Source organism: Rhinopithecus bieti, unplaced genomic scaffold (assembly GCF_001698545.2).
Source record: "Rhinopithecus bieti isolate Rb0 unplaced genomic scaffold, ASM169854v2 scaffold_39870, whole genome shotgun sequence".
In the NCBI taxonomy this organism is placed as follows: Eukaryota; Metazoa; Chordata; class Mammalia; order Primates; family Cercopithecidae; genus Rhinopithecus; species Rhinopithecus bieti.
Genome location: NW_016817144.1, coordinates 1,308,714 through 1,335,589, shown reverse-complemented (window position 1 = coordinate 1,335,589; position 26,876 = coordinate 1,308,714). Strand labels below are relative to the sequence as shown.

Here is a 26,876-nt window from a genome sequence, read left to right as displayed (position 1 = left end):
TTATTGCTATTCACCAGGTACTCCTAGTCTTCCTCCCTCCTGTCACAGTAGGATTGTACTTCCTTTCTCGTGTATTTGTGGGGTGTTGGTGAGCAGCATATGACCAGCAGTGGCCAATGAGATCAGAGGGGAGGTACTCCAGGATGGGGCTGGAAGCGCAGGTACAAGACACTGAAGAGCTGCTGCACCAACCTTTGCTGCAGCAAGACCGTGATGGTGGCTACTCCATCCCAGTGGATCCCTGAGTGCAACCAGCGGAGGCCTCTCTGACCCCCAGTGTACAGGTAACATAAGCAGGAAGTGAAACGTGTTGTCTTATGCTGTGGAGATGGTCTCAGTTGTTCATTTCCACAGCAGGACCCAGCCTATCCTTACTGATCCCCGAAGGCACAGTTAAGATACCAATAGTCTACATCTTGAAGTAAGCCAGTCACAGGGACATGTATCACCCACTTATATGAGATGCCTAGAGTAGTCAAATCATAGTGACAGAAAGCCGAATGGTGGCTGCCAGGGGCTGAGGGGACAGGATAATGGGGAGTCTGTTTTGTGAGTGAAGTTTCAGTTGGGAAGATGAAAAAGTTCTGGAGATGGCCAGTGGTGATGGTTATGGAACAACATGAACGTACTTAATACCTCAGTGCAGTGCACTTAAGAGTGGTTAAGCTCAAGCCTGTAATCCCAGCACTTTGGGAGGCCGAGATGGGTGGATCACAAGGTCAGGAGATCGAGACCATCCTGGCTAACACGGTGAAACCCCGTCTCTACTAAAAAATACAAAAAACTAGCCGGGCGAGGTGGCGGGCACCTATAGTCCCAGCTACTCGGGAGGCTGAGGCAGAAGAATGGCGTAAACCCGGGAGGCGGAGCTTGCAGTGAGCTGAGATCCGGCCACTGCACTCCAGCTTGGGCGACAGAGCGAGACTCCGTCTCAAAAAAAAAAAAAAAAAAGGGTTAAGATGGTAAATTTTGTGTTACATAATACGTATATATACACACACACATATACACACACACACACACACACACATATATATATGGTTTTGTTTGGTTGGTTGGTTGTTTTTGTGAGACAGTCTCACTCTGTCACCCAGGCTGGAGTGCAGTGGTGCAATCTCGGCTCACTGCAACCTCCGCCTCCTGGGTTCAAGCGATTCTCCTGCCTCGGTCTCCCAAGTAACAGGGACTACAGGCGCCCTCTACCATGCCCAGCTAATTTTTGTATTTTTAGTAGAGACGGGGTTTCACCATGTTGGCCAGGCTGGTCTCAAACTCTTGACCTTGTGATCTGCACACCTCGACCTCCCAAAGTACTGGGATTATAGGCGTGAGCCATCACACCCAGCCTGTGTTATATATATTTTATCACAATTTAAAAAAGAATAGTCTCCATCTTTGCAACAGAGGAAACAGATTAGGAAAAAGGATGCCTTTGATTTGATGGTATTCCAAAGTTGGGAGAAGGCACTTAACTACTGCTCTTCCCTACGCCCAAGAACAGCCCTCTTTTACCTTCTTCAGGTTCATGCCATCTTCAACCAGCAGGAATTTGGGGAAGCACAGAAGCTGCATCAGCCAGCAGCTGGGAAGGAGGGAGCCAGCCTGATTTCCATCAATTCATTAGAGCTGGGAAACCATGCCAGGTCTCTAGCCCAGAGGCCGGTCACTCTCTACGGAATGACTTGAAACATCTCAGGCCCCCGGGGCTGCCCCACCTCTTCATTTTCAGAACTCATCACTGCACATTGTGTAGGCTGTGAATCAGCCTTCTAAAATTTACCCCAACACCCTTGCCCTCATCAGAGTTCTCTTTACATGCTGGGTGGGCCTGTAGCCGAGTACCCGCCAGCCCCCCTCACCTGACTTCACCCCTACCAGGAGCAGTGCTGGATGTCACCCTTCACAGCAGGGCAGGCAGAATTGCTCATAATGGCTAAGAGCCCCAGGCTCCAAATTCAGGATGTCTGGGTTAGCACCTGGGTCCTGAGACTGATGTGCGGATTGAGTGAGCAGTGCCACCCAAGCTCTCTGCACAGCGCCTGACGTGCAGAGAGAGGCTGAGAAGTGAATGCCACTGGGGTCACTTTCACTGCTCCTCCCCTCATGCCCACAATGTTCCTGCCTTATTGGACAACATAGACTCAGAGCAGTGAAAAACGTGAGGGACAGAGATGTGTCCCCTCCCTGGGATGTGGTGATGGAGAATCCCTAATCCTTGGGGCCACATCAAGGCTGGAATGCACAGGCTCTGTCACAGGAGCGTTTGGTCTTATGGCTTTGTTATAGCTTAAGCATCTTATTCCACCACACAAGCCTAAGAGGCCTCTGAGGATCCTTCCAGCCCTGGACTAAGAATTCACCTTGAGTTAAACAGCTTTGTTCACTGTAGGACTTCTCAGGGCCTTTACAATTTAAATGTTAAAGCGAATTGCCAGAGAGGGGTATAGGATGCAAACTTGGACCTAGGAAGATGCTGTAGGATTAATGTTCTGAGGAATATTCTTTGGGGAGTGTCCGTATCCAGCCTTCCATAGGACCCAAAGAAGACTTGACAGTAAAAGTCCTCCTTTGGTCTCTAGAATCGAATCCCTGATACAGCCATTCGCCTTCAGAAATGAGCGTATGTGGGGACAGCTCACCTGGCAAAGCTGGTTCCCTTGCCAGGAGACAATTAAGTAGATGTGGTAGGCCAGTGCCCTGCACAGAATGTTCCCCAAACAATTTCTGGCCTTCCACATTTGGAGGTGGGGTGGCTGCAGCTGCATTGATCTAATCGTCTTCCAATGAGAAGAAGATTCTCACTGCCCTACTCAAGCCAGATTCCTGGGGAAGCTCCACCTGTGTTTCTTAGGGACCGTTTCTCTTAAGCCTTTGGTTTGCGCTGTCTGTGACTTGGCCCCTGCAGCTAAGATTCAAGCACCTCCAGAGAGGCTGGTTGAATTTTGCTGGCACCTTTGTCGCTGCCCAACAAGGTGCACCCCATTTAGCCCGCTTCGGGGGCATGCAGCCTACACGGTCGCACAGTGCTTTGCATTTGGTTTGGTGCTATGCTATCGCTATCTGGAAATTCTTCATAGTTTTGAAATGAGGGACTCCCGTTTTCATGTTGCACTAAGACTTGGAAAGTATGTGTCTGGCCCTGACCAGAGGCCCTCTTGGGCCATGTGGTGAGGTGCCAATCAGTGACCTGGAAGCAGAGCCTCTGTCCCGTTCCTCGCCAGGGCACGTTTGCATTGCAGAGTGTCACACAGCCAGTTCAGGAGCCTTGCACCCCTGCAGGGTGCAGGCCACGCCCTGAGCAGAAACCACGCCATGTTTTTGTTTGTTTTGGAAACAGTCTTGCTCGGTCTCTCAGGCTAGATTACAGCAGTGCAGTCTAAGCTCACTGCAACTTCTGCTTCCTGGGTTCAAGTGATTCTCATGCCTCAGTCTCCCAAGGAGCTGGGACTATAGGCGTGTGCTACCACAGTCGGCTAATTTTTTGTGTTTTTAGTAAAGATGAAGTCTCGCCATGTTGGCCAGGCTGGTCTTGAACTCCTGACCTCAGGTAATCCACCCACCTTGGCCTCCCAAAGTGCTGGGATTAGAGGCATGAGCCACCACGCCCAGCCACTACATTTGTTTTAGTTACAAAAACCTTCGCCAAAACTCAGCCAGGTTTATGGATCACTGATGAGGGAAAATGTCATGGGTGACCTACAATAGGTGTCCAGAAGAAGCAGGCTACGTGCTGTTGGGCAGGGAAGATACGGTGGGGTGGACACAGAGCCAGCCTGCACTGTAGCTCCATCACAGCTCTCCTCCACCACTGCCTGCCTGCCCTGCCCTCTACAGATGGAAGCTACCTGTCCCCCTGCTGGCACGGGTAGCTGTCCCTGCTGACACAGGTGGCTGTCGGCAGCCTGCACCCCCTGGTGGGTGCCCCTCCAAGCTGCCCTGGGGGCCTTCCAGTCTCCATGTTATTCCTACTGGTGGAAGTCGCTGTGGCCAGCTGCCCCTGCCCTGCTCTGAGTCCCTCACAGGCAGGCTCATTTTAGCTCTCTTCACTCACCTGCAGCTTCAGCTAAATTAAACCTTCTTTACACCAGGCACTTACAACAGAAAAAGAGGCCCATTTACTTGTATTTCCAGACCAAAAAAATATTGAGTGGTACCAGACACCCAGGCCCCTCTCCGTCCTCCCACTGGGGCTCTTTATAGACTTGGCATCTTTCCCTCGGGGCATGTGGCTCCTGTTCAGGACTGGGCAGGAGACTGAGGTCAGGTCTCGGGTGCTGGATGAACAGGTTGAGGTGATTTTGTGGGTGATGGTTGAGGGGAGGGATCTACTTGGTTCAATGGCTGCCTCTGACTTGGGAGAAAATGTTTGATAAGAAGGGCATCCTTCTGACTACTGCACAGTTACCTGTGATCCAGGACTCAGTTCAAAATTAAGCCAAACACCGTCACTGTGTGACCTGCCCATGTCAGCCAGTGACTGACTCCTCTTTCCCCCAAGAAGGGAACATCTCGAGATTAAACAAGAGCAGCGCTGGGCCCTGCTCTGCCTTTCTTATGCTAAGCTCAAGGTTACAGAGCCAAAGGGGAGCATTACGGAATTTCCCATGAACGCTTTCCTCCTGTGCCATCCCGCCAGAGTGACAGGGAAGTGATGGATCCCTCAGGACTACAGACATGCTGGAGGAAAAAGTTCAAAGGGTACCGTGAGCTCAGTCTTTCTTCCTAGAAGATTCTCAAGGCCCTTCCCAAGAGAGTTGCTCTGCCTTCAATAATAGTACCACTAAGTTGCCTTCATTGGGTGCTTATCGGGTATACCACAAAATACAAGGCACTTTACTCCCAGAAACCCCATCTTACCAGTTGGAGAACTGTGTTTTAAAGAACAAAGTCATTTGCCTATGGACACCCAGCTAGGAAGTTAGTAGAGCTAGAATTCTGGGCCAGATCCACCTGACTCTAAAGCCGTGAGCTCCCACGGGGCCAGCGTGCCTTCCTCTCTCAGCCTGGTAGCTGTAAACCCAGTCAAAGTGGACGAGGGAGGAGTGGTACAATGGAAGCTGAGGTCCCATCACTGCCGCTGTGCAGGTGGGAGGCCCCCCCCCAGCAGAGCAGCTCCTTGTTGGGTCAGAGGCCTGGTGTGAATTACTGGGGACGTCCTCTTAGGCCATGTTCTCAAGTCCCGTTCACCCCAAATGAAAGTGTTGGCATTTTCTACCGGCCACCCCTACCTTCTGACTACAAAGCCGTCTGTAACCTAACTTGATCATAATTAGATTTTAAGCACATACTTACCAGATTAATGGATTAATCATAGTTTATTTGCAAATCATTAAAAACATTACTCAAAAACACTTTCCCTGAAGATTGTTTGAGTTGCCCAGGGCAAGATAATTAACGAGACAGAGGGGAAAAAATGAGAATCACACAACCGTCAACCTCATTAAAGATAATCAAATAAGCCCTCAAGTTCACTGAGCTAACTGTGCAGCCTGCGGGGCTGAGAAACCTGGTCTGTTCCTTGGTGCTGAATTGGCTCTTCAGGTACCATGTGAATGAATTACTCTGCCTAAATACCTTCCCATCTTTCTTTTTTTCCGGAACAGCCTCCATTTGATGGTGAAGATGAAGATGAGCTATTTCAGTCTATCATGGAGCACAACGTTTCCTATCCAAAATCCTTGTCCAAGGAGGCTGTTTCCATCTGCAAAGGAGTAAGTCGATTTGGATACCTTTTGTGATCATAGACCAAGAGCTTTGGTAGGAGAAATACTTACCCCGCACTTCTAAGAGATGGCAGAAATACCACAAACCTACACCACTGCATTTTGGTCGTTGACAGTTGGGGCTTGGTGTCAGGCAGGGCACGGTGGGGAAAGTGAAGGCCGGGAGAATGGATTGGAATCCCAATACTTCCTAGGACTCTGGCCCACTCACCTAACGACCGTACTGCACTTTTCATTCTAATCCATTTCATAAAATTGTGGTGGGGACTACCAGATGTCATCAGAGGCCCTTAGAAAGTGTGTGCTCTCGTCACCTGTCTCACTTGGTGTGACTTAGTTAGTTCTTTGTTTACTGCACTTTTCTTGAGCTATAGCATACATACAGCAATGGCACAAATCATCAATATGCTGATAAATGCATCTTCACAAAATGAATCCACCCATGTAATTGCACCCAGCTCAGGAAACGTGTTCCACCACCCTGGAAGCCCCGTCCTGTCCCATCTACAGTCACTACCCCGCCCCAAGATAACCTGCCCCCCAAGTTTGGACAGCATGGATTAGTCTTGGCCTGTTTCAAACTCTGCACAAACTGAACCTTGTAGTGTTGCTCCTGGCCTGGCTGCTTTCACTCAATATCGTGATTGAGGATTTTGTCTGCGTTGTTGTGTGGGGTTATAGTTCCTCCTGTCATATTGCTGTGCAGTGTTCCGCCGTGTGAACACACCATCATTTCCTTATCCATTCTACTTCTGGTGGATATTTGGATGGTTCTTGCTTTGGTTTGAGGCTATTACAAGCAGAACTGCTGTGAACCTTCTGGGGCATGTGTTTTGGTGAATATATGCCCACACTTTGGTTGAGGAAATGCTCTAGGAATAGAGTTGCTGATCGTGACTTGTCTGTCTAGTTTTGAATGGTCAAGAGTTAGATCACAAAGCTATTTTCAGGCTTAGTAAGATGGAGTACAATATACCCTTAACAGTATCTGGTGAGTGTGATCATTTGTGAGGCATTTGTCACGTGTCATCCAAGAGCAAGGCACTTGGGAGAGATACTGAGGTCGGGAGGAACTGGCGTCTGCCTTCAAAGAGCTCATAGCCGTTGTTTGTCTCTGTGTCCTGCAATAGGCAAGTCACCTTCCTTGTTATAGCATTTATTTTTCTAATTTATGAGTCTTTGATTGATAACATTTGGCCTAGACAATACATAGACATATGATGCTTATTATGGCATTCTCTGTGATGCTAGACTGTGATGCTTTCAGCACACACAATATTTAGTGATTGCGTGCTTTTTTTTTTAATTACCAGATACATGTATAGCATGGTGTCTCCAAAACAGATAACGTGTGAGATGTCTGTTTAAATTCTTCCTACTCCATTTGGCCATGGGTTCAGATTGCTTCCCTGTTCCCTTATCTTGAAAACCACCATAGGAAGGGCTGCACTTGCCAACATCATTTCTGTGAGTTGGCTTCACTCCGTACAAGCCACTGAGTGTCTTGGTCAGCTCTCTGAGATGCTGTCGAGGCACCCACAAAGTCAGGGCTATAGGCAGAGCTAGGCAAATGGAAAGCGCTGTCTCTGGGAAGCACTTGACATCCATTGTTCTCTTTTTCTCCTTTTCCTTTCTAGCTGATGACCAAACACCCAGCCAAGCGGCTGGGCTGTGGGCCTGAGGGGGAGAGGGACGTGAGAGAACATGCCTTCTTCCGGAGGATCGACTGGGAAAAACTGGAGAACAGGGAGATCCAGCCACCATTCAAGCCCAAAGTGGTGAGTCCAGAAAAGCATTCTGTTTTCTGAGCCCCATGTCCCCAACTTCTGGGAGTATCCCACTCACCTCTTTTCTTGGAGAGAGGAGGCCGGTGGCCCCTGGCTTGTACAGGGTGAGGAAACCGGCCAGGTTTCAGCCTTGTCCTCAGTCCTGTGCCCTCAGCAGCCAGGATTCCTGCTGCCTTCAGAGAGTAAGGACAAATAAGGCAGGGAGGGGAACCCTGTACACACTTCGCCCTCCAGCTGGGCAGCTACAGAGCACTACCGCACAATTAGGGAGTGAGGGCAGCTCTGCTTTGGGTCTGGACTTTGTGGACTCGCACCCAGCAGGGCTATATTCATAGCCTTCAGTCCTCAGCTGGACTCAGGCTTCGTGTCTGTCTCCAGCTTTCCTGGATTTGCCTGGCACCGATGGGAGCCCTGAAGCACAACCCCATCCTAGCCAGCTCCTAGGCAGGGCCTGGGCCCCGCCCCCTCTTCCACCACTGTGGCCACTGCAGGGAGTGAGTGTCAGCCGCCAGTTCTGATGTTGTCAGCTTTTTCCACACTCTCCCTGTTTGATTCCCTTTTTTTTTCATTTATTTAAACACTGTGTGCCAGGCCCTGTTCTTAGTGCCTTACAAATATTAATTCACTTAATCATCCCAACAGCCCTGTGAGATGGGTACTGTGGCCCCCAGTTTGCAGTGGAGGGCACAGAGAAGCTGAGTAACTTGCCAGAGAGCACACAGCGGATAGGTGGTGGAACCGGGATGAGTCTGTGTCCTCACCCATTGCACCATCGCTCCATCTCAGCGACTGCCCTGGCGTTGATGCCGCAGCCCTAGTTATTGATTGCGACCAGCCAGTGCTTTTCATGCTTATATCTCTCGAAGTAAACTGAGAGCCTTTAAGATGTCAGCCTCCTCACTTAGCACCTGCCACTTTGCCGAGCCTCCAGGGGAGTCCTGTTTCTAAGGGCTGGGCGGACTGTGCCTTCCAGCTCTGCCACCATCTTGGCCAGCGTCAGGCGGCTCACATTGTGCCTCTGCACGGAGACCTGCTTTATGCCACAGTCAGTTGCAGAAAGCATCTGCCGTGTTGGTTTTTGTTTCAAATCTGTCTCCTCTGACAGGTCCCATGACAGTGGTTTTTGTCCAAATCTATCCCTCTGACAGTGCCCCATGAGTCAGGCCAGGGGAACCCGCCTCGGTGGACACGTTGCCCCAACTGGGTGGCACACAGCCTTATTCTTAGAGCAGCAACTTCCTCACCATGTGTGCCTCTGTGTCCTCTACCCCAAGAATAAAACTGCTGTTGGTGAGCCCACTGGATTTTCTTTTTCTAAGATATTTTAGCACACACTGAAGAAAAACTAAAATTAATCAGGTCAGTTGACTTCCTTCTGAATCATCGTTTCAAATAAGGCCCTTCTGTATCTGCCACCCCCACCTTTTCTTTCGCCAGCCCTGCACACTGATTTGAGGGGGCTCTCACGGGCTCCTGCCCCTCAACATACAAAACCTGGTCTGAAGGTTTTGGGGGAGTGGGGAGAGTGATTAATGATGCTGCAGGTGGCCTCAGTAGAAAATTCTGTTAGGGATTTTTTTTTCCTCTTTTACCTGTAATATTTATTTGTCGTCTTAAATTAAACCATGAAGGTTATGCAATAGCATCTTGAACACAGCTTAGTTTCTTCATAGGAACAGCGTAGAGATGCATACTGACCCTGCCTTGAGGGTTGAGCAAAATCCAATTACTTGTCAGTCACTTTCCAGAAAGAGATGAGTTGCAGCTAAACCAACCATAAGACATGTCTTTTTCTGTTTATTCCCACCTTATGGCAGAAGAGAGTGTTTATTTGCATAGTCTCCCACGTTTTGTGGTACTCGGCCCTAAGCTCAGACGTAGGGAAGTCGAGGGCAACTTGGCTCCAGCAGGCAAGAATGTGAATTGTTCCCTGTGGTTGTGGAAATCACTGGGAGCAAAGTTGTACCCACGGCAGGCAGCTGAGTTAGAAGCAGTGTTTATTTATATTTTATTCCTGGAGTGCTACTGTTTGCTGGGTTTTTTGTTTTTGTTTTTTAACTGAATGCTGGTTAAAATTAAGAAGGAAAGATAAATTGCCCCTGGCTATGAAGAAATAGCCCCTGAACTCAAATGGAGGTGGAAATTGTGGACCCAGGCCCCAAAACTGGAGATTTCATGTGAAAGGCCCTACCTGGTGAGAGCTCTGGCCAGAAAGAAGGAAGAGACTTCTCAGGCAGAAGCCCGTGTTCTGCTGGAAAACCTGTGCACAAAAGAGGAAGAAGGTAGAAAGAATACAGACGGAGAGGAAATGGGCCCACAGAGGGAACAACGACAGTAAAGATAGAAGCAGGTGGCTGCAGGGGGACCCACAGACACTGTCCAAAAGCAGAGAGTGTCAAGGGCAGAGAGATAAGTGGGGCAAGCTCTGGTTCCTGGAAGGGCAGCAATGTGTCTCTTGAGAGCTGTTTCCTCTAGTCCTTGCACCGTGCCAGCCAAGTGAGGCTCATCGCAGCATGTCATGCAAGGGCTGGCACCACCGCCTTCAGCGGTCTCTGAGGACTGCACTCTGTTCAGTGATGACATGCTGGAGCAGAGACATCACGCCAAGAGCCATTCCAGTGGCTGGAGAGGACATTTAGAACAGCAACAAGCAACCAGAGTCGAAGCTGCACAACACGCCATGGTTCATACAAAGCAGCAGGAGAGAACTAGCGGCGTAGAAAAGTTATTCTGGGATGTGGTTTTCCAGCTTCCTTGGTGAAAAATGTACTATGGTTCCCTGACCCAGAGCTAACTGAAAAGTGAAACATGTTTACAGAACTGAGCATTCTCTGACGGGTCATTTTGTTATTTCAAAGAGAGACGTAGCAATGCAAGCCTAAATAGTGCTGCCGGAGAAACGATCAGGCAAACGTCACGCAGCCAGCAGCTCTCACTGCGAGCCCATTTCTGAGTGGCTCTCGCCTCTCAGCAGTTCTTATGACCCTGGCTGACCAGCCTTTTCTGTCTTGGTGAAGACTGCCTGATGGTTTTTTAGCAAACGCTGGTGAATCAACTTCCCTGAGACTTGCAGGCTTAAGGACAGGTAGCTATTTTCACGTGCGGTACCGCTTCTGGCTCCCATGGAATTAAACCTTTGCTTATTACCAAATGCCAGTAGCGGGACTTGAAGTTCTCACAGTTATTTGCAAACTGCTTCTACAGATAAGATTGAGCTTGTAGGATCAGGAGTCTTTCATCTTTGTTTTACTAATTTTTAAATTTTTTGAACCTCCAATGAAAGAGTCTTCCAGAATCACTTGACTTCTCTAAGGAGGGTAGAAGTATTATTGCTGGACAGCCTACAGAGCTTATCAGGGAATCATGGTTCCTCTAGTGTGCTGTCTTAATCCTCTTCCTGACTGCCAGAGTGACTTGACTAAAGTTAACCTTTAGACCACAGTGCCACGCAAAATGCGATCCCACCACAAAAAGCATCTCATAATGCTATGATCCGTCAGGAGGTTCGCACAGGACTTTCCATCTCACAGCGACATTAAGGTCAAGATCGGCAGTACAGCTGTGGGCTGGATTCTGTATAAGGTCACACATAAAGGAGAACAGAAAGAAGAGAGTGACCAGTGTCAGGTGTGTGGAACAGTGGCCATCTCCCTTAGCAGTGGCCACCTCCCCTGACAGTGGCCGTCTCCCCTGACGGTGGCTGACTCCCCGGGTGGTGGCTGTCTCCCCTGGCGGTGGCCATCTCCCCTAATGGTGACCGTCTCCCCTGACGGTGGCCGTCTCCCCTGATGGTGGCTGACTCCCGGGTGGTGGCAGTGTGCCATGGTGGTGGTCATCTCTCCTGACAGTGGCAAGCCTGGAGGCTCAGATGTGAGGGAAGAACCTGCCCCTGTGGTAGTCAACAGTGGGAGAGTCCAGTCCTGGACAGAGCCATGTCTGTCCCTAAAAAGCTACCATGTGCCACCATGAAGATGATGATTTTCTGGAAGATGGGACAATCACTTTGCAGGGATTATTTTGTAAAAACAAAAGCAAAGACAACCGCAGACAGCAGTGCTGTGAGCCCTGGACACAGGCAGCCAATAACTAGCTCCTCTTCCTCTTTATGAGCAAAACACAGAACAAGCTGGTTTCAGGGATCTCTTCAAGGAAGCACAATGGCAAACATCCTCTGCTCCCAGGGCGCGAGGGCCGTCAGCTCAGAGAGGACCGTCAGCTCAGGGAGGTCCGTCAGCTCAGAGAGGACCGTCAGCTCAGGGAGGACCGTCAGCTCAGGGAGGACCGTCAGCTCAGGGAGGGCCGTCAGCTCAGGGAGGACCGTCAGCTCAGGGAGGACCGTCAGCTCAGGGAGGACCGTCAGCTCAGGGAGGACCGTCAGCTCAGGGAGGACCGTCAGCTCAGGGAGGACCGTCAGCTCAGGGAGGACCGTCAGCTCAGGGAGGACCGTCAGCTCAGGGAGGACCGTCAGCTCAGGGAGGACCGTCAGCTCAGGGAGGACCGTCAGCTCAGGGAGGGCCGTCAGCTCAGGGAGGACCGTCAGCTCAGGGAGGGCCGTCAGCTCAGGGAGGGCCGTCAGCTCAGGGAGGACCGTCAGCTCAGGGAGGACCGTCAGCTCAGTGGGGGCCGTCAGCTCAGGGAGGTCCGTCAGCCCAGGGAGGTCCGTCAGCTCAGGGAAGACCGTCAGCTCAGGGAGGACTGTCAGCTCAGTGGGGGCCGTCAGCTCAGGGAGGACCGTCAGCTCAGGGAGGTCTGTCAGCTCAGGGAGGACTGTCAGCTCAGGGAGGTCTGTCAGCTCAGGGAGGTCCGTCAGCTCAGTGGGGGCCGTCAGCTCAGGGAGGATCGTCAGCTCAGGGAGGACCGTCAGCTCAGCCTGATATTCTCAACAACAAACCCAAGTCATCAAAAAGAGGCCTGTAGGCTAGGCCTGGTGGCTCACGCCTGTAATCCCAGCATTTTGGAAGGCCGAGGCGGGTGGATCTCCTGAGGTCAGGAGTTCGAGACCAACCTGGCCAACGTGGTGAAACCCTGTCTCTACTAAAAATGCAAAAATTAGCTGGGCATCTGTAATCCCAGCACTTTGGGAGGCCGAGGTGGGTGGATCACGAGGACAGGAGATCGAGACCATCCTGGCTGACACAGTGAAACCCCTTGTCTACTAAAAATACAAAAAATTAGCCGGGCGTGGTGGCAGGCACCTGTAGTCCCAGCTACTCGGGAGGCTGAGACAGGAGAATCACTTGAACCTGGGAGGCGGAGGTTGCAGTAAGCCAAGGTTGCGTCATTGCACTATAGCCTGGGTGACAAGAATGAAACTCCATCTCAAAAAAAGAAGAAAGAAAGATCCATAATGTTCAGAAGAATCTATGTAAGAAGAAATTTTAAGTTTAAATCAGATGTCACCTCTGGAAAGGGTAATCTTCAGTGACTGAGGGAGCAGTGGGTGTCCACCCTGCCTCTCAGCTTCAGGTGAGCATAGAGGCACCATGGGGAGGAGGGATTTGGCCCAGCAACCAGAAGGCTCACCGAGGGAAGGAAAGCGCTTTCTGCTTTGCCATAAAAATAAAAGCTCCAGGATTCTGATCCACCATCGCTTTGAATTTTGTAGCCTTTTATTCTGATTTATAATTAAGGTGAATGAAATGGCCAAGAACAGCCTTCAAATTTCCACTCATCTTGCCTGTGATCAGTAGCAGTTTATACAAATACCAGGAGCATAAGGTTAATTGATTTTTCTTTTTTCAGTTCTAGCCATTGGCACCAAGGAGCAGAATAGCTAGTTCATAGGCAAGCCAGAATAATTCACTGTACTTAAATGGTTATTAGGGAGGGAGAAATTAATCTATAATGTTAACACAAGAAACGTATTCCAGAGTGGGCCGGCAGAGCACGTTGGAAATAGGCCTTTCACAGATGGCCATTTTTTTTGTGAAATTACTGTAAGTATTCTTTTTTTTAAAAAGGCAGAAAAAAAATAGAACTTTCTTCAGGACATTGTCATCCAATGACCCACAGCCAGAACCAAAGAGAATAAGAACATTGAGGACATCCCTGCAGCGAGAACACACAATCAGGGTTCCTTTTCCCAATCACCACAAAGTCCTTCATTTCATAGTGCCATTAGCTTGTGTAGAGAGTTTGATGATCATTTAATTATCAAAGCTGGTGCAAAGATCCCTTTTTTTTTTTAATTTTATTTTGAAATAATTTCCAATTTCAGACTTGCAGAAGGGGCCAGGAAAGTAATTTAAAGAACTTTTGCATTCCTTAACCCATGTTTCTCGATGGGAACGTTTTAGCATATTCATGTTATATTCTTTTTTTTTTTGAGATGGAGTTTTGCTCTATCACCCAGGCTGGAGTGCAGTGGCGCAATCTCAGCTCACTGCGGTCTCCACCTCCCAGGTTCAAGCAGTTCTCCTGCCTCAGCCTCCTGAGTCGCTGGGATTACAGGCACCTGCCACCATGCCTGGCTGATTTTTTAAATATTTTTAGTAGAGTCGGGTTTTGCCATGTTGGCCAGGCTGGTCTCAAACTCCTGACCTCAAGTGATCCACCTGCCTCGGCCTCCCAAAGTGCTGGGATTACAGGCTGACCTCGGTATCATTCTTTTTCTATATATCTCTCTGTGTATAGGTACAGACACACACATCTGTTAGGTTGGAGCAAAAGTAATTGCAGTTTTTGCCGTTACCTTCCATTCTTTTTGCCATTACTTTTGTACCAACCTTAATATATACTTATTTTTTTCTGAACCATTTGAGAGTAAGTTGCAGAGTTAATGCTTCTTTACACCTAGGTAATTCCATGTGTATTTCCTGAACATAAGGACATCCCCTGGTACTGTGTACTTTTAAAAATGACTCCAGCAAGCTAGGTATATAGTGCAAGGGCTCTGCAGGTGAAAGAAGGAGGGAGGGTCCCCGGCATGGCTGTGTCGCAGATCAGATACCATAGGCAGCCTGGGCCACGTCTCATCAGTTCTCTAGGGTGACAGGCAGCTTCATTCTCTTGGCATTTCTGTTGGGCCAGTAACAATGATGCCAATTAAAATTGAGATCTCAAAATAGGAGGGTTTGTCGGCAACATACAAACACTAACCAGCCTTTGGAGACTACGGAAGTCACATCATGCTGTATCTAGGTTTGATTTAAGCCTCGACACTAGTCTAAGACAGCACCTTTTACTTGGCTAATTAGAAGCAAAAGCGGTTTTTCTTATTCTTTAATCATTACTCTCTCAAATACTTTTCTGCTTAGCAGAGAAATCGGAAGAAATGAGACATTTAAACTAATAATCACTATAAGCATCGCTGTTGCAAGCCTCGGGGAGCTTCAGTGATGAGTGATGGCATACATACAGACCCTGTGTCCATCAAATGGTGTGAATTGACAGGTTTCCATTGTTGGCAGTGAAGGTTTCCAAGAACTATGGCCATTACAACTTTTCTTGGAAAAAGAGCTTCAAATCCTCTAAATCTGGCCATTAACATAAAGACCAAATGGAGCACATGTTTTTATTCCATAGATGACAGCCCGCAATAAGCCAGAACCTTCACCCTCATACACACGTGGCTCTTACACCTAAGGAATCCCCTCATTTAACGTGTGGCTTTTGGCCTCTGTCTATCAGCAAACTCATCAACGGAATCAGCCTTCCTCCAGAACAGAGTTTTCCCTGTCTGAGATAATGCTGCAGCGCAGTAGGTGAGCTGAGTACTGTTTAAGTTTGTCAGAGAAACCAAAGACTGTATGAAGTTGGCAGGAGGTGAAAGGGGTCCCAGTCCCTTTAAAAAATTACTATTAACATGTTCTCTCTCTCTGGTGAAATGAACAGTTAAGGTAGAGAAGGGCATAAATGAAAAGGTATCTCCCCAACTACTGGTCCTCCTCTTCATGATCTTTTCTGTAGCCTTCCAGAAAGTTGCTGTGTGTGTAAACATATACACAGATGAGGTTGTGCCATGTTACACACCCTTGGGTCTTTCACTTAGCAATGTGTCCGGGAGGTGTTTCCGCATCAGCTCTCGTGGGTTTATAGCATTCTTTACGTGTCCATTCCTGATTCTGGACTTCCAAGGCCAGGAACTGACTGTTCTCCAAATCCTCTCCTTTGTCCATTCTTATTCTCCAGACTTTGTGTACCAAAATGCACTGGCTTCATTGGGCTTCCAGGTCTTCGGTGAGCACGTTTCCAGAACCTTGGGTGACTAAATGAGCAAACTAACCCCACTTTATAACCCTTAACCGTGTGTCCCTGCTTGTGTTGGTCATGCACGAAGCCCGCTCCCTGAGCATGCTAATCTTCAGAGAAAGGGCAGACCAATGGCCAGACCCCTTGCTGGATGGCTCCTTAGTATGGACATTACCTCCCAGGAAGCCCAAGCGATACACACCAGCCCGTTTCTGCTGTTGGTTATTTAACTTAAATGAAGACGCTGTGCAACCACGAGTTGGAGAGCTGTGCAGATGGTGGCGGTGTGGTTGCTATGCGCTCCACTTTACCCCAGCACTGGGATTTGAAATACAAGTGAGGGTTCCCCTACGATGAAGCACATCCTGCCTTTGATCATCGTAAGGGATAGCTCCCACCTCGTTAGTCTCCACAGTCTTGCAACATTCCTTTACTCTTTCTTTGTTCTGCATCCTTCCTCCTCTTCTGGGTTTTGTTTGGTTTTGCTTTTTAACAGCAATGTTTTGAGCTACTCATATTTCCCATAATTCCCATAGCTGTGACCACGGGGTTATATTCTACATGACTGAGACACCGAGGTAAAGGGCAGGGGTGAGACCAACATGTGTATTGCTCATGCCTAGAGACCTCTCACAGGTAAGAATCAGCCACGAAGCCAACTCCTGCATTGCATCTCAGTCTCCCCTATACCCTATCACAGAAAGAAAGGGGCTGTGAGCATTGAGCAATGTGTTTGCCACACAAGGCTTCAGTGGGGGCACATTGCAATCCCAGATTCCACCCAGAGTCCACGTCATTCATGTTTCGTAACATCTTTACCACACCTGATTTATCTTGGGTTCGTTGCATTCATTGACAGTTTGACCAAATGGGTAGGAATATCAAAAATGACAAAGGAGTTCAATCCTGAATCCAGAGATCAGAAAGTAGGAGGTAGCTTATTAATAACGTTTATTCATCCCTCAGGTATCGATCACATTCCTTTTACATGCTGGCGCTTGCTTCACAGGGTGTACCTTATGTCTGTCCTGTCTCCTCATTGAGGAAGGGCCTCATGCCCGCTAGTTCCCTGGGTCCTCACAACAGCCTGGGAAGGTGGATGGTCACATCCCCATCTTACCTTCACAGAGAGATGCATTGAGTTTGCCAAAGCTATACATTGGGGCTCTTGATCTCTGGCCACATCCTTCTCCCCTCTGTGTCTCCACTTTCCCTTGGGTGCCGACATCACCTGGTCTCAGGGAGTTCAAGAGTCACATGCCAACTGGTTGGGTCTGACCACCCCCTAATGTCCTCTTCCCTTTTGTCTCTGTCCCATACCCATCGTGTGGTACCTATCACATCCCAGAGGGCAAAAGCCTCAGTCGGCGAAAGACGCGGGTGACCTTTGGAGGTAGAGATAGTGCACACCCAGCCCAGTTTCGCTCACAAGGTATAAATGTTACTTTTAGCGGCCATGTGCTGTTGGGTGGTCTAGAGCTCTGAGGCCATGGACAACCACACCTGCCTGCTGTCACAGACTGCTGTAGAGGCTGCCCTTCCAATGGCGGTGGTGATTACCTGCCTGCCTTATCCCTGAGGAGTGGCGGGAGGCTGCCTGCAGTCATCTTGTACTCACTTGGCGTTCGTGCAGTCATGCTTGGTGCCCATCAGCCCTTTAGCCTCTTTGCCTTTTCTTGCTCCCTGCTCAGCTCCAAGATGGCACCTGAGGCCATTGCCCATCAAGCTCATGGTGATGAGTAAGGTTAGATCATTGATAATAGGAAGAATCTCTTCCATATTAGGAATGCAGTAGCTTCTTGAATCTACTGCTTTTCCTTTCTCCAAGGATCCAGAAATCTCTGGTTTTCATTATCTTTTTCAGTAGGAGGTGGTAGTGGTGGTGGTGGTGGTGGCGATGGTGATGGGGGTAGTTTTCCACATTCACATCTTGGAAAACGAGTAGTTCAAGATCTTCTCCAATTTGACTGATAGTAGATTGTCTATTTCCAGGGCTACTTTTGCTAAGAGCTGTGGAAGTCTCATTTATAACACACTGGCAGACCTTCTGTGGTGGAAAAGGAAACGATACTTTTCACCACGCCGAATCTGGAGTAGAAATAGCTGTGCTGCACCTTGGCTCTTGGTGGGGCAAAGGAGACTTCTTTGTGGCTTGATTTCCTTAAGAATAAAAATTTCTTGAGTCTCGGAGCTGATCTAACCCTCAGGTCATCCTGCAGCCCTTCCAGGCTTTCTTCCCCTGCTTGCTAAGATCCACCCATGGCTCATTTCTGTCCCATGGTTGATGTGGCTGAACTTCAGTGGTTCAGTTTCTACTCTTCGCCCTCGGCCTGTGCCTGCCTCTTGTCTCTCCACCGAAGAGAACCAATTTAAGAAAAGCTTTCGTTTGTTAAAGTGAGATTTCTCCCTCTTTGAGTTCAAGGAAAATTCCAGAGAGATTTACAGTGAGAAAGAAGAGGAAGGTGTTTCCAGCAGTGAGCAGTTTTGAGACCAGAAGCCGCACAGCCGCACTCAGTGTGACTGCAGGGCAGCAACTGGGTTGATCTAGGCTCCACAACTTCCCCCTTAGCTCTGCAGACCTCAGCACAGGCAGAACATGAGCCCTTAACCAGGAAGGGATTTTTGTCCCATTTTATCATAGTACTTAGCTTTTCAAGCAGTGGGCACCCTCAGGAGTGACCTTTCTCTGGACACCAGCTTTAGAATTGGATGTCCTCAAGCCTCCCTCTCCAGGCTTCTCAGTGGGAAGGTTTCTGTGGTCCCCTTTTTAGAGCTTGGGAGATCTCCTTTTAGTTTGCTTTTTATTTTTCCTTGGCAGTAAAGCCATGGCTTTTGGAAACGTCCCATTGGACAATGATTCGTGAATGCCATAAAGACGGGACTAAAATGCCATAAAGATGGGACTGAAAGGGTCAGACCTGTGTACTCTTTTCGCAGAACACATTGATAAATTTAGAGTAGGACAGACATCCAGCCTAGACATCTAGTCTATCTGTGCAGCCCTAAATTCATCCAATGTGTCCTGTGAAAAAGGGAGAGAACTTTTTTTTTTTTTTGAGATGGAGTCTCGCTCTGTCGCCCAGGCTGGAGTGCAGTGGCACGATCTGGGCTCACTGCAAGCTCCGCCTCCCGGTTTCACGCCATTCAGGGAGAGAACATTTTACCTTGGCTTGCTTTGCTCGTCCTTTTGGGGACTCATGTCCTTTTATTATATTTTTTCCAGAAATTCCTTCTTGCTCATCTTTGCATGGTTAGTGAGTATCAAGAGAAGCACAGATGATCTCTTATTAAAGGACCACACATCCCAGCCTCTGGCAGCCCTGATTGTAGGTTCACTTGAATTCTTACAGATAATGAGTATTGATGAATCAGGTTCCAAAAGGATGTTCCCAAAGCCAGCTCCACTGAGCTGTCACACTTGCTCCAAATGCTTTTGCCTTGGGACTTCTGCCCCTTCTCCATTGTTCACTCTTTTGCATATGGCTGCTCCTGCCCAATTCCCTACTTTGGCTTCGTGTCTGCCCTCACACAGATCTTAGGACCTACTCAGCCTCACACGACAGTCTTGGTATATCCCAGAGTTTCTCGGTGGCAGGACTGTTGACATTTTCAGCCAATCATTCTTTGGGGTGGGGGCAGTGTCCTGGGCCTTGTAGGGTGTTCCACACCATCCCTGGCCTCTATCCCCTAGATGCCAGGCTTGTCCTGCCCAAGTCATGACGACCAAAAGTGAGTTCCCTGGGGGCAGAATCATCCCTGGTTGAGAACCACTGGTATATCCAGAGGAGGGCTATTTCTTCGGCCGTTGTCATCATCACAGCAGCATCTGAATGTGGAATTCCAAGGAAAGTTGGTTTCTATTTGTTTAACTGATGAATTAAGTACAGACTCCCGATTAATTCCTAGGAAGAAACAGCGTGCCCTTATTTATTTTTCAAAGAGCCTTTCTTGGTGTTTGCAAATGGCCTGTACACATAGGGTAATGTGAATTGCAGATTCTGCCTCTGCTGACCTTGGCTTTGAGGTGCTTTGTGCTCTTCCAAGGAAATATACCATGGACACGTAGGGTGTGAGAGCGCAAGCTTTGCTACCCCACGTGTGAGAGGCAGGACGGATGTGACAGTAAGCCTCATGTCTGTATGGCTCCGCAGAGCAACTTGAAAGCACACAGACAGCCCCTGCCTCTCATCCCCTCTGCCCCACCACACATGTCACCCACATACTCACCATTCATTGCGGTGTGAAATCTCCTTGGGTAAAGAGTAGGTGGTCGCTTATTAAAATGGAAATAAGCCCAGAGGCCGGGTGCGGTGGCTCACACCTGTAATCCCAGCACTTTGGGAGGCCAAGGCCAGCAGATTGCTTGAGCTCAGGAGTTCGAGACCAGGCTGAGCAACGTGGTGAAACCCTGTCAATACAAAAAATAGCCAGGTGTGGTGGTGTGCACCTGCAGTCCCAGCTACTCAGGAGGCTGAGGTGGGAGGAACAATTGCGCTCAGGCTGTTGAGGCTGCAGTGGGTCATGCTCACTCCACTGCACACCAGCCTGGGTGACAGAGTGAGACCCTGTCTCAAAAAAGAAAAAAAAAATTAGTAAACCCAGAGAGAAAAGCTGTTTGTCATAAAAACCTTACTTTGAATTTATGACATGCTTTCCACTTTAACAGGTACTTAGGAGCAGATTTTATTTGATGAAAAGTGGTGGGAAAAGGGTAATGAAAGTAGCTTCATGGCCGGGCGTGATGGCTCATGCCTGTAATCCCAGCTACTCGGGAGTCTGAGGCAGGAGAATCACTTGAACCCAGGAGGCAGAGGTTGCAGTGAGCTGAGATCATGCCACTGCACTCCAGTCTGGGCAACAGAGCAAGGCTCTGTCTCAAAAAAAAAAAGGTTCTCAAGTACACCTCCTAGAAGAGAAAGTGTGAAAAAGGAGCTGAGAAAGCACAGCCCGTGAGACTCAACTGCCTTATAAAAACACTAGCAGCACGCATGGCCTCTCGCCTCTGCTGGGCTCTGTGCAAAACCCCATACATTTCACCTTCATGACAGCCTTGGCAGGAGGTGTGATGATTCTCCCAGTGTTATAGATGAGCAAACTGGGTGGACCCTGCTTCACAGTTAATCCAGAGCTATTCTCTGTTAGAGACCCAAGGATGCCTAGTTAGTTTGAAACATGTGCTAGCTCAGCGTGAATTCATATTGGCCCTGTGGTGCTAGCAGCAGGTCCCAGGGCAATAATTGGCAACATCTTGAAAACCATTCTTAGGATCCTCAGTGAAACTCTTCCTGCTTCAGAATCACCCTGGGCTTTTGGGGAGTTCAACACGCCACTACCCTTGTGGGTGGCTGACAAAGTGAAGAGACACCCCTTCCCCACTTTTGGGGTCAGGCTACCAAGCCATGCTGCCTAAGCGGCTGTGTGTCTCAGAGACTCCAATGCAGCAGTTCTGCCTGCAGCCTCGACGTGCACAGAGCACCCCAGTGGACCCTGGAAGAGAGGAAGAGCCGAGACAGCAGGCCTCTCCCTGCCTCCCCAGGGTGCCATACAAACCACCTCCAGCCTCAGACCACCCAGCAAATGAGCTCCAGTCACCCAGCCTGCCCACTGGCCAGCTGTGTCTAGCTGTGCTAAATCCTAGCTGGGCCAGGTGCAAATCTCCCAGCCTTGCCGCAACACCTACCTCATATCGCTTGAAGCTTAATTTAGGGGCTGGGGTTGCTAGAGCGGCCCAGTAGGAAGGCAAGGATAACACAGTTTTTCATTACAAATATTGCGGCAAAGAACCAGATGTCGGCAGTAACTCACCCCCCTCGCTTGGTCCGTGGGTAACTGCCTGCAGCCCCAGCCAACGTCCTGGCCTTTCGACACGGAGCTGTGACTGACAGCCCCGCGTGCGTGGCTTCCATGCTGTCAGCTCCGCTTGCTCGGTGAGGTGGACGTGAGGGGACGGGGGCTGTCCCCTTGTTGCTGCCTCATTGCCAGCCGTGCATTCCCACCCAGGGCTTCTGTTCGGGGTATTTCGAGATTGACAGTTGGGTAACTCCTCGTTGTCTGCTGTGCCTGGCTTTTGAATCCAATAGGCCTGCAAGTCTTCCAAGATTCCTCCTGCCTAACCAGCCCTGAGTTCCCCAGGGCCGTGCCCCTCCCCAGAGAGGGCCCCCGGAGAGCTGCTGTGCATTGTCATGTGGACTGACCTTTCCTTCTTTCTGTCTTTTCTCCACAGTGTGGCAAAGGAGCAGAAAACTTTGACAAGTTCTTCACACGAGGGCAGCCCGTCTTAACGCCGCCTGATCAGCTGGTTATTGCTAACATAGACCAGTCTGATTTTGAAGGGTTCTCGTATGTCAACCCCCAGTTTGTGCACCCCATCTTACAGAGTGCAGTATGAAACTCACCAGCGAGAACAAATGCCTCCCCAGCCCCCAGCCCTCCCCACGGTGGGAAGTGATCCTTAACCCTAAAATTTTAAGGCCACAGCCTTGTGTCTGATTCCATATGGAGGCCTGAAAATGATAGGGTTATTAGTCCAAATGTGATTAACTGTTCAGGGTCTCTCTCTTACAACCAAGAACATTATCTTAGTGGAAGATGGTACGTCATGCACAGTGTCCAGTTTAATTCTGTAGAAGTTACGTCTGCCTCTAGGTTAACCCTTCCTAGAAAGCAAACAGACTGTTGCCCCATTTTGGGTACAATTTGATATACTTTCCATACCCTCCATCTGTGGATTTTTCACCATCGGAATCCCCCAACCAGAGATGTTAAAATGAGCCTATCCCAACCCAGGGGGCTGGAAACGTCTCTATCCAAGACGTCTTAGAATCCAAGAACAGGAAGCCAAGAGAGTGAGCAGGGAAGGATTGGGGGTGGGGGAGGCCTCAAAATACCCTCTGCGTCCATTCTCTGCCTCCATGGAAACAGCCCCTAGAATCTGAAAGGCCAGGATGAGCCTAATCACTGTTCCCAAACATTGACAAATCCTAACCCAACCATAGTCCAGCAGTTACCAGTTTAAACAAAAAGAACCTCAGATGAGTGTTGGGTGAATCTGTCATCTGGTACCCTCCTTGGCTGATAATTGTCTTGATACTTTCATTCTTTGTAAGAGGCCAAATCGTCTAAGGACGTTGCTGAACAAGCATGTGAAATCATTTCAGATCAAGGATAAGCCAGTGTGTATGTACGTTCATTTTAATCTCTGGGAGATTATTTTTCAATCCAGGGTGCCATCAGTAATCATGCCACTACTCACCAGTGTTGTTCGCCAACAGCCACCCCCCACACACCAATATTTTGCTGCCTACCTTGTTATCCTTCTCAAGAAGCTGAAGTGTACGCCCTCTCCCCTTTTGTACTTATTTATTTAATAGGCTGCAGTGCCGTTTATGAAAGTACGATGTACAGTAACTTACTGAAAGTGTTGACTCTAGCATCAGCTCCTACTGATTGATTTTCCTCCCTTCTCCAGCCCTGGATGTCCACTTAGGGATAAAAATAATACGGTTTTGATTCCCATTTCTAGTACGCCTGGAGCTGTAGAATCAGGAAACCCGGATGCCTAACAGCTCAAAGATGTTTTATTGCTAGAAGGATTTTAATATGTTTTGCAAATGCATCATGCAATGAATTTTGCATGTTTATAATAAACCTTAATAACAAGTGAATCTATATTATTGATATAATCGTATCAAGTATAAAGAGAGTATTATAATAATTTTATAAGACACAATTGTGCTCTATTTGTGCAGGTTCTTGTTTCTGATCCTCTTTTCTAATTAAGTTTTAGCTGAATCCCTTGCTTCTGTGCTTTCCCTCCCCGCACATGGGCACTGTATCAGATAGATTAATTTTTAAATGTAGATAAAATTTCAAAAATGAATGGCTACTTTACATGATAGATTAGGCTCTTACTACGTGTGTGTGTGTATATATATATTTGATTCTACCTGCAAAGAAATTTTTATGGGTGAGGACTATTTTTGAGCTGACACTCCCTCTTAGTTTCTTAATGCCACCTTTCATCCCAGTTCCTCCGCCACTCTTCCTCTTGGGGACAACAGGAAGTGTCTGATTGCGGTCTGCCTAGTACACTGGTGCACATGTGGCGTTGCTGCATCACCTGGGCTGATCCTTTGTGTGTCCGTGTGCATGTGTTTCCTTCTTCCCTTCAGCCTGCGACTGTTGCTGACTCCAGGGGTGGGACGGATGGGGAGACTCCCCTCTTGCTGTGTGTACTGGACATGCAGGAAGCGTGCTGTCTTGCTGCCTCTGCAACGACCTGTCGTTTGTTCCAGCACGCACAAACTTCATGAGACCAACACAGCCGTGCCCTGCAGGCACCAGCACCTGCTTTTCAGAGGCCACGGACTTTCTTCCAGCCATTGTGGCATTGGCCTTTCCAGCCTTGGGAGGAGCACGCTGCTTTGGTGAGACACCCCCCATGCAAGGTCCTCAGAGGAGCCAGGTTCGAACTGCCACAAGCAGAAAGAGAGTGAAAGTAGCTATCAGTCCTGGTAGAGAGCCACTCTGTTTCCTCCCAGAAGCATCTCCCAGCTAAGCTCGCCTTATTTTTCTCCTCTGGCTGTTTGCCTGAAGTTCACAGAACATACAACCATGAAAGGCTTTTTGAGGTGAGAGGCTCAGGTGGTCCTGGCAACCCTGAGTAGAAGGAGACATGGGGTAGGGAATGGGCCCGGCCAGAAAAGAGCCACTTCTTCTGCCATCTTTTATGCACCATAGACATCAAGACTCCAGGGGGGCCTGGCTCCCCTTTCCCTGTGGCCCTGCAGATCAGTGCACAATCTGGGTTCGTGTCCTGACCAGGTGCACCTCCTTTGATCCGAGGGGAAAGGGACTGGTTTATAGAAAGAGCCTAGGAGACAAAAGGGCCGGTCCCCTGCCCAGAATGGAGCAGCAGCAGGATGGACCCCCATGAGGCCCCCAGAGAGGAGGAAGGTCCCATGGAGGAACACATGGGGTTAGGGATCCTTGTTCAGCACCCCAAACGGCCTGTGTGTTTTAAGCAAGCAGCAGGCGCAGGCCTTCCCTGCAACCCCATCACCCACAAGTTTGTTTCTCTAGGAAACACATTCACCATCTCAGCCAGCTGTTATTTTCTCAGACTGTGTGGCAAAGTTTTCCAAGAAAATGCCCCGACGGGGGTGCCCAGCACACTGCCTGAGGGACAGCAGACCCCAGAACAAACCCTGGGGGCAAACAGTCAAAATCAGGGCCCAGTGCAGTGTTGTCATGTGGAACCTGCTTTATCCATTGCTGAGTGTTGAATGTGGGTAATGGCTAGGGCTTTACAGATCTCAGCAGCCCAAGACTGTTAGTGTCGGGACTGTCATGTAGATAACCATGAGCAATGGCTCACCTCAGAATCAGTTTGTAATATTCTATGGTACTGGCCCCTTCGTGGGCATTGTGTGAAATGAGATCGTGGCGAGGGGTGCGCTGTGGAACTGCCACAGCCACGCATGAGGTCTCTGGGGGACCCTTTGGGAAGTCCTTGCTCCTGAGCACGAGCTGATTGCCAGGGCCTGCAGAGGTCTAGGCCACCGGGCAGAATCTAGCACCATCCAAATGCCCGCAGGACCCATGGAGCCATGACCACAGCAGGCCCTTCACATGGCTCTGCATTCTTTCCTTGGAAGGTGGCCACTCCTGGGTGGCAGAGCCTTTCCCTGAGGCTGCAGGCCATGGGCTGGCAGCCCGTCTCTTGGCATTTCAATTGAAGGTCACCAGGTGCTCGCTTTGAAAGGAAGTCACTGGAATGCTGCCAGGGGCCGCCCTCCGAGGTTAATGCAAGTCCCACATCCAGGCAAGAACTAATTCAAAAGGCAGATCGGAAACCACAGGAGTCAAAATGATTGCTCCAGCAGCGCTCCCCTTCCTTTCATCCCCTGGCCTCGTGTGGTCCATGCAGAGCCACTGTCTGCCCTTTCTGAGGCCATGTATTAGACCTTCTTATTCAGAATTTTAATAGAAAACCATAGGACCAAGAGCTCTGGAAGCCTGGCCGGAAAGACCAAGATTCAGGCTAACCCAGCAAATGATTGTTGAGCACCTCTGTGAACCAAAGTCCTTAGGCGAGTGTGGTGACTTCCTGGAAGGAGGGTGCAGACTTCCAGAGAACCCCCACGGACGTGCTGAGAAGAGAGAGGGACGCGGGGGCTGCAGTCAGGAAGGAGCCAGAGAAGAACAGGGTTTGGGTGCATCCAGAAATATGCCTGCAGTAGGAGGGAGAGGAAGGGGTGCCACTGTCAACAGCTTCCCATCGGAGGTGGTTGGTGCAGATGGAAGTTTCCGTCTGCTGGCCCTCAAGAGAGTGTTTTGCCAGGGACACAGTCTGTTCCTCCTGAGAAAAAACCCCCCAAATGCTAACAACATCCCCACCAGCTGCTGGAAGCCCCTTTCCCCTCCCCACCTTGAAGTAGCTCATAGTTCTCTAGGCAGAGCCAGACCATCCAGCGTACCCCAGAGGCCAGTAGGTTCCTGCCCATTTTCCTCTCTGGCTTCCTGCCAAGAATTATGGCAGCTGAGGATAGATGGAGAAGTCGTAAAACCAACTAACACCGCACAACTGACAACTAACACCACACAACTAACACTGCAGTTCCCACCTGGTTCCACTTAGGAGACATTTCAGAGGTTTTGTTTTGTTTTGTGTTTTGCTGGTTTTGTTTTCTCAGTACTGAAAAGAGAAAAAGTGACAGTCTTGTATTTTTAGAAGCCTCAGAAAGGTGATACCATCTGACAGTCGTTTTCTCACTTTGGTCTTCTGAAGTCACCTATTTCTTGTGTGTACATATCACACCATTTCCTTTTTCTTTATAACCCAACAAGGGTAGGAGTGCCTATTTCCCCTGCTGGGCACACCAGACAATCGTAATCACAAAACAGACGCTGAGCCGGGGGCCCAAAGGCTGTGATCGTGAGAGTTACCAGGACAGCAGTAGGCATGACAGTCACCAGGAAGGACAAGGGCGCTCTGTTAGTGGCCACACACCAATTTGACAAGGAGTGTTGTGAAATTTATTTTTATTCTTTTGAGACTGAGTTTTACTCTTGTTGCCCAGGTTGGAGTGCAGTGGCACGATTTCGGCTCACTGCAACCTCTGCCTCCCGGGTTCAAGCGATTCTCCTGCTTCAGCCTTCCAAGTAGCTGAGATTA

The 26,876-nt window shown here is 49.2% G+C and overlaps 1 protein-coding gene across 1 annotated transcript in view; it reads left to right on the top strand.

The window, feature by feature from the left end:
* Positions 1–23,368, top strand: part of PRKCA (protein kinase C alpha) — a 239,853-nt gene extending 216,485 nt beyond the window's left edge. The window contains exons 13-15 of the mRNA XM_017855838.1: positions 5,604–5,711; positions 7,361–7,501; positions 21,924–23,368. Of these exons, the coding sequence (XP_017711327.1) occupies positions 5,604–5,711; positions 7,361–7,501; positions 21,924–22,088 (414 nt within the window). The 3' untranslated portion in view covers positions 22,089–23,368. The remainder of the gene's footprint in view (positions 1–5,603; positions 5,712–7,360; positions 7,502–21,923) is intronic.
* The last annotated feature ends 3,508 nt before the right edge of the window (positions 23,369–26,876 follow it).